General features: G+C 50.7%; 1 protein-coding gene across 6 annotated transcripts in view; it reads right to left on the bottom strand.

Moving 5' to 3' along the window:
- Nucleotides 1–17,712, bottom strand: part of LOC110507588 (alpha-actinin-4) — a 50,275-nt gene that overhangs the window by 6,204 nt on the left and 26,359 nt on the right. The window contains exons 4-20 of one of the 6 annotated variants that reach the window (XM_036964948.1): nt 17,442–17,528; nt 16,426–16,513; nt 14,551–14,629; nt 14,373–14,454; nt 13,900–13,985; nt 11,525–11,617; nt 6,288–6,518; nt 5,840–5,987; nt 5,315–5,465; nt 4,892–5,000; nt 4,510–4,650; nt 3,916–4,098; nt 3,574–3,708; nt 3,117–3,296; nt 2,494–2,640; nt 1,312–1,392; nt 710–775 (exon numbers count right to left, since the gene is read on the bottom strand). In XM_036964948.1, coding sequence (XP_036820843.1) covers nt 710–775; nt 1,312–1,392; nt 2,494–2,640; nt 3,117–3,296; nt 3,574–3,708; nt 3,916–4,098; nt 4,510–4,650; nt 4,892–5,000; nt 5,315–5,465; nt 5,840–5,987; nt 6,288–6,518; nt 11,525–11,617; nt 13,900–13,985; nt 14,373–14,454; nt 14,551–14,629; nt 16,426–16,513; nt 17,442–17,528 — 2,087 coding nt within the window. The other 5 variants (XM_036964946.1, XM_036964945.1, XM_036964944.1 and 2 more) reach the window with 5 other exon arrangements.

Raw genomic sequence — 17,712 nt, forward strand, 5'->3', positions numbered from 1 at the left:
GACAGAGCGAGACAGAGACAGAGCGAGACAGAGCGAGACAGAGACAGAGCGAGACAGAGCGAGACAGAGCCAGACAGAGCGAGACAGAGCCAGACAGAGCCAGACAGAGCCAGACAGAGCCAGACAGAGACAGACAGAGACAGACAGAGACAGAGACAGACAGAGACAGAGCGAGACAGAGACAGAGCGAGACAGAGCGAGACAGAGACAGAGCGAGACAGAGACAGAGCGAGACAGAGACAGAGCGAGACAGAGACAGAGCGAGACAGAGACAGAGCGAGACAGAGACAGAGCGAGACAGAGACAGAGCGAGACAGAGACAGAGCGAGACAGAGCGAGACAGAGACAGAGCGAGACAGAGCGAGACAGAGCGAGACAGAGACAGAGCGAGACAGAGCGAGACAGAGCCAGACAGAGCGAGACAGAGCCAGACAGAGCCAGACAGAGCCAGACAGAGCCAGACAGAGCCAGACAGAGCCAGACAGAGACAGACAGAGACAGACAGAGACAGACAGACAGAGACAGACAGAGACAGACAGAGACAGACAGAGACAGACAGAGACAGAGACAGACAGAGACAGAGCGAGACAGAGACAGAGCGAGACAGAGACAGAGCGAGACAGAGACAGAGCGAGACAGAGACAGAGCGAGACAGAGACAGAGCGAGACAGAGACAGAGCGAGACAGAGAGAGAAGAAAAGGGCAGTACCAGACTGTTTCCAGTGGCAACGAGCAGAGCGCGGTAATTGTCCATGTCCATCTGCCCTGTGCGCTTCTGTACCCAGGGGCCGAGAGATGGAGGAAGAGGAACAGATATGGCAGAAAAAGGAGAGCAATAGAGGGAGAGTAGATTCGGGGAGGACAGAAAAGCACGAGAGGAGGAACCGATAGAAGTATGGAAAGAGGAGGAACAAAGGAGGTGAGTAATGTGAGGAGAGGTGAGTAATGTGAGGAGAGGTGAGTAATGTGAGGAGAGGTGAGTAATGTGAGGAGAGGTGAGTAATGTGAGGAGAGGTGAGTAATGTGAGGAGAGGTGAGTAATGTGAGGAGAGTGGGGGAAAAAAAGGAAAACACAAAAACAGCTTTAAAAGAGAGAGTCAAATCAAGGTAATGCAGTGGCGCTGTTGGAGCTGAGGCTGAGGCTGGAGTGGAGGCCAGTGAGTGAGTGGGTGAGTGAGTGAAATGAGTGAATTACAGCACCGGCAAGGAGAAGAGCCAGGCAGAGAGCACCTTCCCGCGGGTTAGACAGGGGAAACAGCAGCAGCCCCTCTCTCCTACGTTCTCGCCCCCTGGCTTGTCTGTGCTCCTTACCGTTTTGTTATTCTCCACATCGTAGCCCAGGCTGATCAGGCACGCCTTGAACTCCTCAGCCATCAGGCCCCCGCTGTGGTCCTGTGAGGTCACCATCAGCCAATTACAGACCACACCATGACGACGGAAGCCATGATGGAACCATCACAACACAGGGATGCCAGGTGGGAGTGGTCAGGTGATGGGGACACGGCAGGCAAAACGAGGGTGATGATGATGGACAGACAGACAAACAAATGGATGTTAGATGTTAAACAATGACAACAGCCTACGGGGAAACACATCCGTGATACTAGACAGACAGGCACACCCACAGTGAGGGGTCAGCTTCTCCAAAGGAGAGCAAAGTGCTCTCCTTTGCTGTTTAAACGGTGTCCCCTATAGCTCTTTATGGGAATGACAAGTCCTCAAAGATCACCACAGTGCTACTGACAGGACAGCTTCGTCCCAAATGGTACCCTATTCCTTATAACCCTCAAATTCAACTCTGGACCTCAAAGCTCCACGGCTCTTTCGCCACACTGTTCCTGTGAACAGGGACTGCTTTAGACCTGGGACACCAGGCGTGTGTAGAACAGAAAACCAGCAGGCTCCGGACCTCATAGGGTGATAGTTGAATACCCCTGCCCTATATAGTGCACTACATTTGACCAGAGCCATATGGGTCCTGGTCAATAGCAGTGCACTATATAGGGAATAGGGTGTCATTTGGGACACAAACTCTGTCTTGATGTTGAGCCAAACACAGCATGCATAAAGACAGTGAGGTGAAGTGATGAGGTACGCTGTTGTGGGATGGGTGAGGTGAACTCGGGGGTTACCCCCCCCCCCCTTATCTCAGGGCACTCCGCTCCACACAGCCCCAGCCACCTCCAACCCAGGGTGAAACACTACTAGTTCCACCTGTGAATGTCAACAAATAAGGAATAGGTTCGTCCTCACAAGTCTAGTCCATTTCTTAGTCCCACCTGAGTTTCCCTTCTGAAATAAGAGGGGGACTTCAGACTCGACACATACGGGAGTTAAAGTGTAAACACTTCTAGAGTAAGACACTCAACTGCAAAAGCCAGTGGAAATAACAGCATTCTCAGACATTTTTACGATGTTATTTTCTACAGAAAGATGCCCCCCTGTTCCCTCTCGCCTGATCCCCCATGTTGACCCCTGGTGTTGACCCCTGACCTTGTCAAAGTGGTTGAAGGAAGTGCGGTACTCATGCAGCTGCTCCTGGCTGATGCCCTTGGCGTCACGTGTCAGGATCTGGTTCTCGATCTCGTTGATGGTGCGGGCGATGGTGGTGAGGAGCTGCTCCCAGCCCACCCGCAGGTGCTGAGATGGAGGAAGGGGAGAGAGAGGGAGGGTGGGTGGGAAAGACGGAGAGAGAGAACATACATTGAAGGTTAACCACATGAAGAAACGGTATTGAGTAAGGAGGAGAGATAGAAACGTAATATGTAGAACAGAGACGAATGGACAAACGGCTCTAAAAGAGGGAGGACACCAGAAACCGGCAGGCTTTCATTGTAAATAACAACTGGTTCTCAACTGCCCGCCTGGTCAAAGAAAATATAAAAATAGAACAGACAATGAAAATCTGAAGAGAACAAAAAAGGATGGCGAAACATAGTGACCTATTCTCCACATAGAACCAACAGAGCAGGGTGGCAGCCCAAATAGCCCCCTATTCCCTACACAGTGCACTACTTATTACCAGGCCTGGAGCAAACGTAGTGCACTATAAAGGGAACAGGGGGCCATTTGGGCTGCCCAGGGTGCAGAGAAAAGTCAGTGTTGTGTGTAGCTACCTCCATGGTGTAGGCGGTGTATTTGTTGTCGAAGATGAGGGCCTCCTGGATGAGCTGATGGTCTCCCTCCAGCTGGTCGATGTTGGGCTTGTACTCTATGATGCTCTGCTCATACTCTCTCAGGTTCACCAGCTGGTCCTCCAGAGTTCCATTCATCTCAATGGATATCCGCCCAATCTCCTACACACACACACACACACACACACACACATTCAAGGACCAGATCCCAAAAAGGCCAGAGCTGGTGTGTATTCACTCGGCACCAAATGGAAGAAAACAAGCTGAAACAGGTAGGGTCAACCTGGACGCTCAATTTTCTTCCCAGTTTACAAAACGATTTCTGTTGAATGCCTTAATGAACACGACCCAGGAGGTACAGAGCCAACAGAACTCATGGCACTAAGAGGGCTGGATCAATCTTATGTAGTACGAGTCGGTCTGGGTTTCTTTGCTGTACCTCCATTTTGGTCTGTATCCAGGGCCCGACGATGTTGGCCTGGGTGGCAAACTTGCGGCGCAGGTGGTCATTGGACTGCTGCTTGGCCAGCTCCTCCTGCAGGGCCTTGTCACGCTGGGGAACCAGCTGTTCCACCTACAAAACACACCACATGGGGGCGCCAGTCAGCACAGCAGACACTCATTCCCACAAGGCTGAGGCTCACTCAGGGGCCTGTTTTAGGTATTAACGAGCACGTGGGAACAGACATAAATAAATATATATGGATTGAATTCAAACTGGCAAAAGCAGTAATTGCACACATCGCAAAGCATATATGAACATACAGCCACAGGTACACACCTTGTCCCACTTGTTGTCGATAGTCTTGGGTGTGATGGTGGTGTAGGGGTTGCCCCCGCTCAGCTTGATGCCGTTGTACTGGGCAATCTTCTGCACCTCCGCCTGAATGGCCTGGATGGCTTCCCGCTCCTTGTTGGCCTCTGGGAGGGTGGACTTGAACTGCTCATGGGCTGTGATTAGGCCCTGTAAGAGAGAGGAGGAGGAGGAGGAGGAGAAAAACGAGAGATTGAAACGAAGGAGAAGGACGGGAAACGAGGTGAAGGACAAAGTGAAAGGACAGATGGAGAGAGATCAGCATGGTATCACAGTGCATACCCGCATCAGCCAGATGAACTCATGGATACCATGCGCGCAGTGTGAAGGAAGTTACCGGTAGCTTCACGAGCCAATGCTAAGTAGCGTTAGAGCTATGACTGGCAGTCTACGGGTACGGTTGCATTGCTAAATGTTTGTTACCCAGTATGAGACTAAATGACAAGTTCCTTGACAACCTACTGTTAACAGCACAGGTCATGATGATACATTGTGGTAGTGGAGACCCTCTGGGGACGTAAAGCAGTAAACGGTTGGTGACGGTGTCCCCATGTCTTTTACCTGGATCTCTTCGATGTTGTGAACGATGAACATGTCCTGCAGGTCCTCCATGGCCCCCTCCATCCAGTTGTTGAAGGGTGCCGCCCTCTTGGCGTACTCCAGGTACAGCTCGTCAATGGACTCCAGCTGCTTCTCTGTCCTCTGTGGGGGGGAGACTGGGGTCAGGTGCCTGCTGGGAACACTAGCATCTATGTGACAGGGGTTCACCATGAGACACAGAAGTGGGGGAAGGGAACCCTGGCAGATAGTCTGCGTGTGTGTGTGGTTGGTTGTGTGTGCGTCTACCCATTTCCGCAGTGTAAACGTGTCCTTGTCATGACCTGTAGTGTATGACTAGATGGGGCTGTGTGAAAGGTGGCCGGCTGGGGGGGTGGGGGCGTACCTCCAGAGACTCCCTGCGGCTCTGGGTGAGAGACCCCAGGGCATCCCACTGCTCACAGATCTTCTGACAGCGGGCGTTCACACTGGGGGAGTCATAGTAGTCCAGCTCACTGAGGCACAGGGAACACACACGTGGAATTACTATCTTTCTACATGAGTCCTACTCAACCTGACCACAATCTCCATCTTTTCATTCTTCTGGATTATTTCTCAGTTCATCTCTTCCTCAGTCCCCTCCCACAATCTCCCATCCACCCTCAGTCCCCTCCCACAATCTCCCATCCACCCTCAGTCCCCTCCCACAATCTCCCATCCACCCTCAGTCCCCTCCCACGATCTCCCATCCTTTTCCACCCCCCCCCCCATATCTCATTTACTCCCTCCATCAACTCCTCCCATCCCTCCCTCCTTTTCTCCCTCTCACTTGAGTTCCTGTGCGATGGCAGCGATCTGCTCCACGCGGTCCTGGTGGGCGGCCAGGTCAGACTCAAACGCCTCGTGTTTCCTCAGCAGAGCCTTGACCTCCGACAGGCTGGCTGTCTCATAGTCCTTCTGGGTCAGCATGGCCTCCTTACCTGGGGTGGGAGGGAAGGGTTAAAGACAGTAAGCTTCAAGATATCCAAACCAACTCACTCAAACCCCTACGTCCTCATTATCAATATGGTCAAAGCTCCACCTAGTACTTTGGGATCTATAGGGAGCAGTGGCACCAACAAGGGTCTAAGTATGGTTGCAAAATTCCGGTAAACTTTCCCCAAACTTCCAACTGGGGTTTTCCAGAAATCCCAGTTGGAAGAGCCCAAGGAGGAGGGAACAGGCAGGAAATCCAGAATCCCTCAGCCAGGATTTCCAGAAAACCTGGGAATTTTGGGAAAGTGACTGGAATTTTGCGACCCTACGGCAGAGTGAGGGATCAGTGTTGTCTGTACAGTAACTAGTGTCTCCGCACCATCGGTCCAGGACTCGTGGATGGTGGCTTTCTGACGGAACTTCTCGGCCAGGTGGTCCAGTCTCTCCAGGCGACGGATCTCGTTGAGCATCCACTCCTCGTAGCCCTTCTCCGCCCCCTCCAGGTTGTGCCACGACCCGTTGATGTCCTGCAGCCAGGGAGAGGACACTGACCCACCATACAGCAGAAAGAGCACTCCACTGTATACCAGCATTATTCCCTCCGGCGCAATTCATATGGAGATGCATTTGGTGATACTTATGCTGCTGTTATAAGTCATGTGGTCATGTCTTTTTAAACTAATCACAAGCAAATTTCCCATTGTGGGCGTTAGGATGGCCCGGTGAATTGTCCAATAGATATGGATGGAATCATTGGTACAACTGCTTCTAAACGTCTCTAATACTGAGAGAGAGAGAGTGTCCATGCGCCCGCCAGTCCCACTCACCGACACCATGCGCCCTTCAGAGGGCATGAAGGCGGGCCTGTTGCTCAGCCTCAGCTTGGTCTGCAGGGTGTTGAAGTTGATCTCCAGCTGACACTTCTCCTGCACCTTGGGGGGCTTGTGGACGCGGCGGTAGCCCCGGAAGTCCTCCAGCTTCTGCTGCATCTCGGCCATGGTCTTCTCTGGAGCCCGGTTCTCCAGCCACGGGATGGTCCGGCGGATCCAGTCCAACAGCTAGGGCAGAGGAGAGGGGGATAGAGTGACAAATGACACGAGAGAGAAGTGTGAGAGAAAGGAGGGCAGATGTTTGTGCGAGATGAATACAACTGTAAACTTAGAAGGGAAGTTTAGTGGAGAAATGGCCAATGTGGAGGGGATGAGTGGAAATATAACCTACGGACGTTACTAGAAGAGCTAGGAAACATGGACAGCACATCAGAGTTCATTAGAACGTGCGTTGAAGATGTCGTTCCCATAGCAACGATTAAAACATTCCCTAACCAGAAACCGTGGATTGATGGCAGCATTCGTGTGAAACTGAAAGCGCGAACCACTGCTTTTAATCAGGGCAAGGTGTCTGGTAACATGACCGAATACAAACAGTGCAGCTATTCCCTCCGCAAGGCTATCAAACAAGCTAAGCGCCAGTACAGAGACAAAGTAGAATCTCAATTCAACGGCTCAGACACAAGAGGCATGTGGCAGGGTCTACAGTCAATCACGGACTACAGGAAGAAACCCAGCCCAGTCACGGACCAGGATGTCTTGCTCCCAGGCAGACTAAATAACTTTTTTGCCCGCTTTGAGGACAATACAGTGCCACTGACACGGCCTGCAACGAAAACATGCGGTCTCTCCTTCACTGCAGCCGAGGTGAGTAAGACATTTAAACGTGTTAACCCTCGCAAGGCTGCAGGCCCAGATGGCATCCCCAGCCGCGCCCTCAGAGCATGCGCAGACCAGCTGGCCGGTGTGTTTACGGACATATTCAATCAATCCCTATACCAGTCTGCTGTTCCCACATGCTTCAAGAGGGCCACCATTGTTCCTGTTCCCAAGAAAGCTAAGGTAACTGAGCTAAATGACTACCGCCCCGTAGCACTCACATCCGTCATCATGAAGTGCTTTGAGAGACTAGTCAAGGACCATATCACCTCCACCCTACCTGACACCCTAGACCCACTCCAATTTGCTTACCGCCCAAATAGGTCCACAGACGATGCAATCTCAACCACACTGCACACTGCCCTAACCCATCTGGACAAGAGGAATACCTATGTGAGAATGCTGTTCATCGACTACAGCTCGGCATTCAACACCATAGTACCCTCCAAGCTCGTCATCAAGCTCGAGACCCTGGGTCTCGACCCCGCCCTGTGCAACTGGGTACTGGACTTCCTGACGGGCCGCCCCCAGGTGGTGAGGGTAGGCAACAACATCTCCTCCCCGCTGATCCTCAACACTGGGGCCCCACAAGGTTGCGTTCTGAGCCCTCTCCTGTACTCCCTGTTCACCCACGACTGCGTGGCCACGCACGCCTCCAACTCAATCATCAAGTTTGCGGACGACACAACAGTGGTAGGCTTGATTACCAACAACGATGAGACGGCCTACAGGGAGGAGGTGAGGGCCCTCGGAGTGTGGTGTCAGGAAAACAACCTCACACTCAACGTCAACAAAACTAAGGAGATGATTGTGGACTTCAGGAAACAGCAGAGGGAACACCCCCCTATCCACATCGATGGAACAGTAGTGGAGAGGGTAGCAAGTTTTAAGTTCCTCGGCATACACATCACAGACAAACTGAATTGGTCCACTCACACAGACAGCATCGTGAAGAAGGCGCAGCAGCGCCTCTTCAACCTCAGGAGGCTGAAGAAATTCGGCTTGTCACCAAAAGCACTCACAAACTTCTACAGATGCACAATCGAGAGCATCCTGGCGGGCTGTATCACCGCCTGGTATGGCAACTGCACCGCCCTCAACCGTAAGGCTCTCCAGAGGGTAGTGAGGTCTGCACAACGCATCACCGGGGGCAAACTACCTGCCCTCCAGGACACCTACACCACCCGATGTCACAGGAAGGCCATAAAGATCATCAAGGACATCAACCACCCGAGCCACTGCCTGTTCACCCCGCTATCATCCAGAAGGCGAGGTCAGTACAGGTGCATCAAAGCTGGGACCGAGAGACTGAAAAACAGCTTCTATCTCAAGGCCATCAGACTGTTAAACAGCCACCACTAACACTGAGTGGCTGCTGCCAACACACTGACACTGACTCAACTCCAGCCACTTTAATAATGGGAATTGATGGGAAATGATGTAAATATATCACTAGCCACTTTAAACAATGCTACCTTATATAAATGTTACTTACCCTACATTATTCATCTCATACGCATACGGATATACTGTACTCTATAGCATCGACGGTATCCTTATGTAATACATGTATCACTAGCCACTTTATACTATACTATGCCACTTTGTTTACATACTCATCTCATTTGTACATACTGTACCCGATACCATCTACTGTATCTTGCCTATGCTGCTCTGTACCATCACTCATTCATATATCCTTATGTACATATTCTTTATCCCCTTACACTGTGTACAAGACAGTAGTTTTGGAATTGTTAGTTAGATTACTTGTTATTACTGCATTGTCGGAACTAGAAGCACAAGCATTTCGCTACACTCGCATTAACATCTGCTAACCATGTGTATGTGACAAATAAAATTTGATTTGATTTGATTTGATTTGATTTGAGAGGGACAGAGCAACATCTCACAGACAGACGTGTAGTGAGGAGGGGGGAGGTACAGACAGACAGTAGACATGTGGTGAGGAGGGAGGGAGGTACAGACAGACAGACAGTATACATGTGGTGAGGAGGGAGGGAGGTACAGAAAGACAGTAGACGTGTGGTGAGGAGAGAGGGAGGTACAGACAGACAGACAGTAGACGTGTGGTGAGGAGAGAGGGAGGTACAGACAGACAGTAGACGTGTGGTGAGGAGAGAGGGAGGTACAGACAGACAGTAGACGTGTGGTGAGGAGGGAGGGAGGTACAGACAGACATTAGACGTGTGGTGAGGAGGGAGGGAGGTACAGACAGACAGTATACGTGTGGTGAGGAGGGAGGTACAGACAGACAGTATACGTGTGATGAGGAGGGAGGGAGGTACAGACAGACAGTAGACGTGTGGTGAGGAGGGAGGGAGGTACAGACAGACAGTAGACGTGTGGTGAGGAGGGAGGGAGGTACAGACAGACAGACATGTGGTGAGGAGGGAGGGAGGTACAGACAGACAGACAGTATACATGTGGTGAGGAGGGAGGGAGGTACAGACAGACAGTAGACGTGTGGTGAGGAGAGAGGGAGGTACAGACAGACAGTAGACGTGTGGTGAGGAGGGAGGGAGGGAGGTACAGACAGACATTAGACGTGTGGTGAGGAGGGAGGGAGGTACAGACAGACATTAGACGTGTGGTGAGGAGGGAGGGAGGTACAGACAGACAGACAGTATACATGTGGTGAGGAGGGAGGGAGGTACAGAAAGACAGTAGACGTGTGGTGAGGAGAGAGGGAGGTACAGACAGACAGACAGTAGACGTGTGGTGAGGAGAGAGAGGGGTACAGACAGACAGTAGACGTGTGGTGAGGAGAGAGGGAGGTACAGACAGACAGTAGACGTGTGGTGAGGAGGGAGGGAGGTACAGACAGACATTAGACGTGTGGTAAGGAGGGAGGGAGGTACAGACAGACAGACAGACAGTATACATGTGGTGAGGAGGGAGGGAGGTACAGAAAGACAGTAGACGTGTGGTGAGGAGAGAGGGAGGTACAGACAGACAGTAGACGTGTGGTGAGGAGGGAGGGAGGTACAGACAGACAGTATATGTGTGGTGAGGAGGGAGGTACAGACAGACATACGTGTGGTGAGGAGGGAGGGAGGTACAGACATACAGTAGACGTGTGGTGAGGAGGGAGGGAGGTACAGACAGACAGTAGACGTGTGGTGAGGATAGAGGGAGGTACAGACAGACAGACAGTATACATGTGGTGAGGAGGGAGGGAGGTACAGACAGACAGTAGACGTGTGGTGAGGAGAGAGGGAGGTACAGACAGACAGTAGACGTGTGGTGAGGAGAGAGGGAGGTACAGACAGACAGTAGACGTGTGGTGAGGAGGGAGGGAGGTACAGACAGACAGTAGACGTGTGGTGAGGAGGGAGGGAGGTACAGACAGACAGTAGACGTGTGGTGAGGATAGAGGGAGGTACAGACAGACGTGTGGTGAGGAGGGAGGGAGGTACAGACAGACAGTAGACATGTGGTGAGGAGGGAGGGAGGTACAGACAGACAGTATACGTGTGGTGAGGAGAGAGAGGTACAGACAGACAGACGTGTGGTGAGGAGGGAGGGAGGTACAGACAGTAGACGTGTGGTGAGGAGGGAGAGAGGTACAGACAGACAGACGTGTGGTGAGGAGGGAGAGAGGTACAGAGACAGTAGACGTGTGGTGAGGATAGAGGGAGGTACAGACAGACGTGTGGTGAGGAGGGAGGGAGGTACAGACAGACAGTAGACATGTGGTGAGGAGGGAGGGAGGTACAGACAGACAGTAGACGTGTGGTGAGGAGGGAGGGAGGTACAGACAGACAGTAGACGTGTGGTGAGGATAGAGGGAGGTACAGACAGACGTGTGGTGAGGAGGGAGGGAGGTACAGACAGACAGTAGACATGTGGTGAGGAGGGAGGGAGGTACAGACAGACAGTATACGTGTGGTGAGGAGAGAGAGGTACAGACAGACAGACGTGTGGTGAGGAGGGAGGGAGGTACAGACAGTAGACGTGTGGTGAGGAGGGAGAGAGGTACAGACAGACAGACGTGTGGTGAGGAGGGAGAGAGGTACAGAGACAGTAGACGTGTGGTGAGGAGGGAGAGAGGTACAGACAGACAGTAGACGTGTGGTGAGGAGAGAGGGAGGTACAGACAGACAGTAGACGTGTGGTGAGGAGAGAGGGAGGTACAGACAGACAGTAGACGTGTGGTGAGGAGAGAGGGAGGTACAGACAGACAGTAGACATGTGGTGAGGAGGGAGGGAGGTACAGACAGACAGTAGACGTGTGGTGAGGAGGGAGGGAGGTACAGACAGACAGTAGACGTGTGGTGAGGAGGGAGGGAGGTACAGACAGACCGACAGACAGACAGACGTGTACTACTCACGTCACTGGCCAGCTTCTCGTAGTCCTCCATCAGGTGCTCATTCTCCTGGTTGACAGCCAGCACCTTGCAGATCCTATTGGCTGCAGTCTCAGCCTATCACGGATGAAAGTCGTCAGCAGAGCCAATACACAGGTTTCTTGTTATGGATTAGGAGCACGTGCACTAACGTGTGTGGCTTGGGCACATTTTTTACAATTCAGATCAGCTGCCTGCCAGTCAAAGACAAAGGACAACTGCAGTGGAAACTGAAAGTACTGCGTACTGTGTGCCGGCCTTACTCAACTCCAGTTAGTTTCATGTCCAACTGGACGGAGTGTCATTTCTAGTTTTTAGCTATGAACAACATAGTAAACTGAGTGTGAATGCAAAAACCACACACTAGCCGTGACTTGAATTCACAGATTATTTCAACACCGTGCACACACACACACAAACCCGTTGGATGGCTGTACAGTGGTAAGGGTACAGGCTAATGCAACATGCTACAGCTGACAATGGTTAGTTCCACGGACTCTGTGTGCTGACTTCACACTCTGTGCCTCAGAAAGCTACATGCTTCTCCTATACAATGGGAGCATTCAGTCTGGTTCTGTACCACTTTTGTCCACGTCAGCTGGTGTGTTTAGAGACTTAAAGTTAAACCACTGAAATAAAGAAACAGTAAGAAACTGTATTATGCCCTTGGATCTTAACACACTACGGAGTAATCTCAGATAAACACATTGTACACATTGAAACAGTTGTAGTGTTAATAGGAGGACATTTGAACCGTCGTTAACAGTGTTTCCCACAGACCAGTGGAAGCTTATTTCATCCCACTTTAGATTATACTCTAACATATCAGTTATGAAATGGCATGCCTTAACTGTAGCTATGAGAAACACTGCTAACAACCAGTCTATGGGGGCAGAGTTGAAACAGGGCAGTTCTAGAGCAGGGAAAGAGTGTGTGTTTGGTGTTCCATAGAGGTGTACTGTGAGCCCAAAGCGTCAGTGAGTGTCCTTGGCCAGTATGACATTGCCTGTGACCCCGGCTGGTGTCACAGAGGTCAGGGGTTAAAGGTGGCGTAGTGGCGGTGCTCACCTTCTGGGCGCCAGAGAAGGCGTGATAGAAGCAGGAGACATAGGTCATGATGGCCTTCTCGTCGGGCCTCAGCGTGCCCACGATGTCTACACAACCACGGCCAGGCAGTGAGCGGAGGGAGAGAGAGAGAGAGAGGTGGTGAAGCAAAGCTACCCAAAGCAAGAGGGTCCCGCCACACAGCGAGGTGGGTGGGGTGAGATGAGGGGGGGTTGTAAGGGGATAGACCCCGGACTCCACTGCCGCTGCCCCCCCCCCCACTCTGGAGCCTCCAATGACGCACTGGGGGGTTACCATGGTAACCAGGAGAGAGAGAGCGGGCGTGTCCACCTCGGGAGAGAGGAGGAGTCTGCCGGGGCCACGATGCAGAGGTTGGGACACACCTCTTCACTCAATACACACACACACACACACTATAATATTTCAACTGTCAAGCTGGTAATAGCAGAAAAGGCCCTCCTGGTCCTAAAACTAAAGAGAAGGGTACACTAGTCTAACCAGTGTCCATACTGTTTCAGGATTAACGACTGTTTTCCAAAATGAACAGTGATTGGTCAAATGGCCGTATGTAACCCGGCCCACTAGCAGCTTACTGTGGTGTTCTGTAGTCTAGGAAACAGTGGGACTGTGGCAAACAGTTCTGCACGTGCACCTCTCCTGAGATTGGAGCTCATAAACAACTTCTTAATGAATAAAAAAACTCATTAAAGTGCCGTCGAAAAACATGCCCGTCAGCAGGCTTCCTGTTCTCAGTCTACAGGGAGAGAGAAGGGTAAAAAGGAGAGGGAAAAGAGGTGGGGAGGGACAGAGGATGAATACAGCAGACAGAGAGAGCTACAGGGGTTGTGGTGGAGGGTGAAAACACAAACAGATAAAATATCTATGAAGAGTTCTCAAAGTCCCTCTGACTTGTCTCCTCTCTGCTCAGATACCATCTGACCCAGGGCTCAGTGACTCATTTAAAATGATCCGTTTAACTACCAAGGGCCCCTGAGGCCTGATGCACTCCAACTCAATCACTATACACAGACAGGCCAGTACACAGGAGCAAGAGGGCCCTGTTATTACCAGCAGGACAGGAAGATTCAGAGACTTCAAGCGTGTGTGTTGTGTCGAGTTAAAGGAGGGTCCCGAACCAGTTTCCCATGAGGCCGACACCAATGCTGCGGGAGAAAGCCATGCTGGAGAGGAGAGGAGCAGAGGGTGGGGGTAGATGTGGAGGACAGGACCAGGGGGAGGGGGGGTTAGGGTTAGTATCGGAGCAGGGGTAAGGTGGGGGTGGGATAATGGGGTACCTTCTGGGCTCCAGAGAAGGCATGGTAGAAACTGGACACATAGGTCATTATGGCTTTCTCATCCGGACGGGCAGTGTTCACAATGTCTGTAGGGAAACCACAGTTACACACATACGGGCAGACGGAGACAGAGATAGTTACACACGTAGAGGGAGACACAGGCGGACAGACACACAAACACTTTACAACAGGTATACAAACTGGAGGATAGAATTGCGAACACACAGACAAGGGAGAATGGGGGATGGACGATCCAACAGAAAAAACGGTGAGAGATGGAGGGAGAGAGGGGTAGGAGGGGGGGGCTGAGGCTAACGGTCTGTGTGTAGGATGACCACAGCAGCCGTGATGTCACAACACATCCACCTGCACACTGGAGTCTTGGGATGGAAGAGCAGTCAGATGAATGATTACGATATGAACATGCAGAAACACGCCACACACACACACACGCAACTGTGCCCTGTGCATACCTTCAGCGTCCATCATCTTGGGGATGTCCAGGTACTTCTCAGCCACCTCAAAGGCATTGTTCAGGTTGGTCAAGGGGTCATCCTGAGCAACCAATTAGAAGGTGAGAAAAACAAGCCACAGAAGTGGCATGCACTCAAAGTGAGATGTGCTGACGGGAGTATGTGCTGACCCACTCACCTTCCTTAGCTTGTCGTAGTCAATGAGCTCTGGCCTGTGTCTGTGGATCAGAGCGTTGAAGGCAAGGCCATCCTTCCAGCTGGCAATATATGAGAGAGCGAGAGAGATCAGAAAGACAGCTCTACAAAGCACATACATAGGTCATGCAGTGTTCCCCGGTCGCCGAAGACGTGGATGTCGATTAAGGCTGCCCCCCGCACCTCTCTGATTCAGAGGGGTTGGGTTAATTGCGGAAGACACATTTCAGTTGGACAACTGACAGGTACTCCCCTTTCCCTTATGCACACACTTCTAACGTCTCTCCTACGTTTTGTGACGGCCCTGAATTTTTCTGAACCGTCTCAGTGCTTCCCCTTCCAATAGGGCGCTTCCCCTTCAATTCCCATTTAAATAGTGCTCCTTCCAATAGGGCGCTTCCCCTTCAATTCCCATTTAAATAGTGCTCCTTCCAATAGGGCGCTTCCCCTTCAATTCCCATTTAACTAGTGCTCCTTCCAATAGGGCGCTTCCCCTTCAATTCCCATTTAAATAGTGCTCCTTCCAATAGGGCGCTTCCCCTTCAATTCCCATTTAAATAGTGCTCCTTCCAATAGGGCGCTTCCCCTTCAATTCCCATTTAAATAGTGCTCCTTCCAATAGGGCGCTTCCCCTTCAATTCCCATTTAAATAGTGCTCCTTCCAATAGGGCGCTTCCCCTTCAATTCCCATTTAAATAGTGCTCCTTCCAATAGGGCGCTTCCCCTTCAATTCCCATTTAAATAGTGCTCCTTCCAATAGGGCGCTTCCCCTTCAATTCCCATTTAAATAGTGCTCCTTCCAATAGGGCGCTTTCCCTTTAATTCCCAATTAAATAGCCAGCATCAGCTGCGCAAAAGTGGGGTTGTGATGGAGACGTGAATGAGGATGTGTTCAACCCTCAGTTCCCAAGCTTCTCTATTCCGTCTGTTTTGTTGCCGTTAAACGTGTGTTTTGTAGCCTAATAGAGTTTACCCAGGATCCACTCTTTGCGTCCGTGGACTACACCTCTCCGTTCTCTGCTGGAGATCTGTTGGCGGATGGGATTGTCTGACTGACCGACTGACTACAACCTTTTTGTATACGGTATTTCATTTGTTTTGATGTGACGTATACGGTGATGATTTATGTAGTTAGTTGTAGTTGAGGACTTAGTAAGAGTTGATACGCTTTAAAGTTCTGTGGTAAAATAATTGTTATTGATTGTATGATTAATACTGGGTTTACGCTACACTTGAATGAACGGACAAACATTGCGTGACAAAGGTCACTTGAGTTCCCTGAACTCCTTTACCGGGCTGGACTCTTTTTTTAGGCCCGAGGTACAGGACATTTCTGGAAGAATCAGAACTCATTGTGTATACTATGATATGTGTGTGTGATCATTTATGTTGGTAATACAACCCACGCAAAAGAATAGTTGTTTTTGAACTTCTTTCCAATGTTTTAAGGGTTTTTGAAAAGTTTATTTCCATCCTGACTTTTAAATAAGTCCTTTGTATTGGTGTAGACTTGACGGACCAGATGGGAGGCATTCCCTCCCAAACCAAAAGGAGAAACCAATGTTTTCTCTGGTAGGCACAACCTACCTGGCACCCCTATAAATAATAACCTCAAGTCAAAACCGTTACAGTTTCACCAGCAGAGGGCAGCCTTTCTAGAAGCACTGGTGGAGTTTGCTGGAGTGTGTGGGTAACGCAATGTTTGAACAGGCTTCACTACTGCGGAATTTTATAGAGGTCAAACAAGAATGTCTGGAGAAATACTGTAGCCTGTTCCGGTCTCAGGTTCTGTCGCCAGGAATGACGTCTAGCTCTGTGTGTGTGTGTGTGGTGTGTGTGTGTGTGTGCGCGCTGCTACCTGATGTGGAAGTTCTGCACGTTGACGTTTTTGTAGGGCGCGGTCTTCCTCTGGCACCACAAGAGCAGGCCCTCCTTGGCAGAGGTCTCTGGAAAGGGGAGAAGGGGAGTTAGATACCCGTCTACAGCAGGAGCTCCGGAGTGTGATGTACTGCCGGTTCTGTTCCCTGATCATTAAATTGCACCCACCTGGTGTCCCAGGTTTAAAAATCAGTCCATGCTTAGAGGGGAAGGGGAAAAAAAGCAGTGGAACTGTCTTCGAGGTCCAGATTAGAATTTGAAGGGTCTATGGTATGTCCAAAATGGCACCCTATTCCCTATATAGTGCACTATTTTTGACCAGAGCCCTCTTGGAATAAGTTGAGATTTCAGAGGCAGACGCAGCCTAGACCCATCTTCCACCATGTTTGAGAGTGCAGTATAGATAGCTAACGTGTTTAACTTCTCTCCCGGTCAGAGTGTGCCGTGGAGCCGGGGAAGCTAGGGTTAACGATCTCTCCTGCCATTGTCGGTCTTCGTCAAGTACCAGTGAGAGCAGAACAGGCATGTAGGCCAGACTTGTATTCACTTGGCTCGGCTCACTCAACCTCCTGTGGTCTCAGCAGAACAGTTCAGAGCAGGGGAGATGCATTGCATATGAGAGACCCAGTTGCTTCCACTCCACTTCCCGGTGGAATCCCCTCAGCACAGCTGTGTTTTGAATAGGAGTGTGTGTGTGTGTGTGTGTGTGTGTGTGTGTGTGTGTGGAGGAAGAGGGAAATGCCTGCTCTGCTCCTGGCATAAGAACATGGAGCAGCACGGATCTAATGAATGAGGGGTGATTTAAGGACAGTGTCATCCCCCAGGTTCAAAGAACATTCTTTAAAACCAGTCATAACGTTTCCAGATGAGTTTCTGATTTAAAAGAGAACAGGAAGAACATAAAGCAAAGTGTTTTCTAAAGCAACATTAGGGGCTGATTAAAATCCTAGCCGCCTATTGATGAGGCCTAACAGGGGGAGAGCGAGAGAGACTGACCTTCCACAGAGATGTCCTGGATGGCGAAACGGAGGATGATTGTCCAGATCATGCCCAGGGTCATCTTGGCATTGCCATCCACAATTTCTAAGGAGGGGAGACAAGATAATCACTCAGAAATACAATAAATATCAACTCTTATGCATTAGCCTGGTCCCAGATCTGTTTGTGACATCACGTCAACTCCTTGTCATTATAGCGCAAACAGATCTGGGACTAGTTCTACATATATTTGTAGGCTTAAAATATGAATAGTGCAAATACAAATATG

This window comes from Oncorhynchus mykiss, chromosome 27 (genome assembly GCF_013265735.2).
Source record: "Oncorhynchus mykiss isolate Arlee chromosome 27, USDA_OmykA_1.1, whole genome shotgun sequence".
Taxonomy (NCBI): domain Eukaryota; kingdom Metazoa; phylum Chordata; class Actinopteri; order Salmoniformes; family Salmonidae; genus Oncorhynchus; species Oncorhynchus mykiss.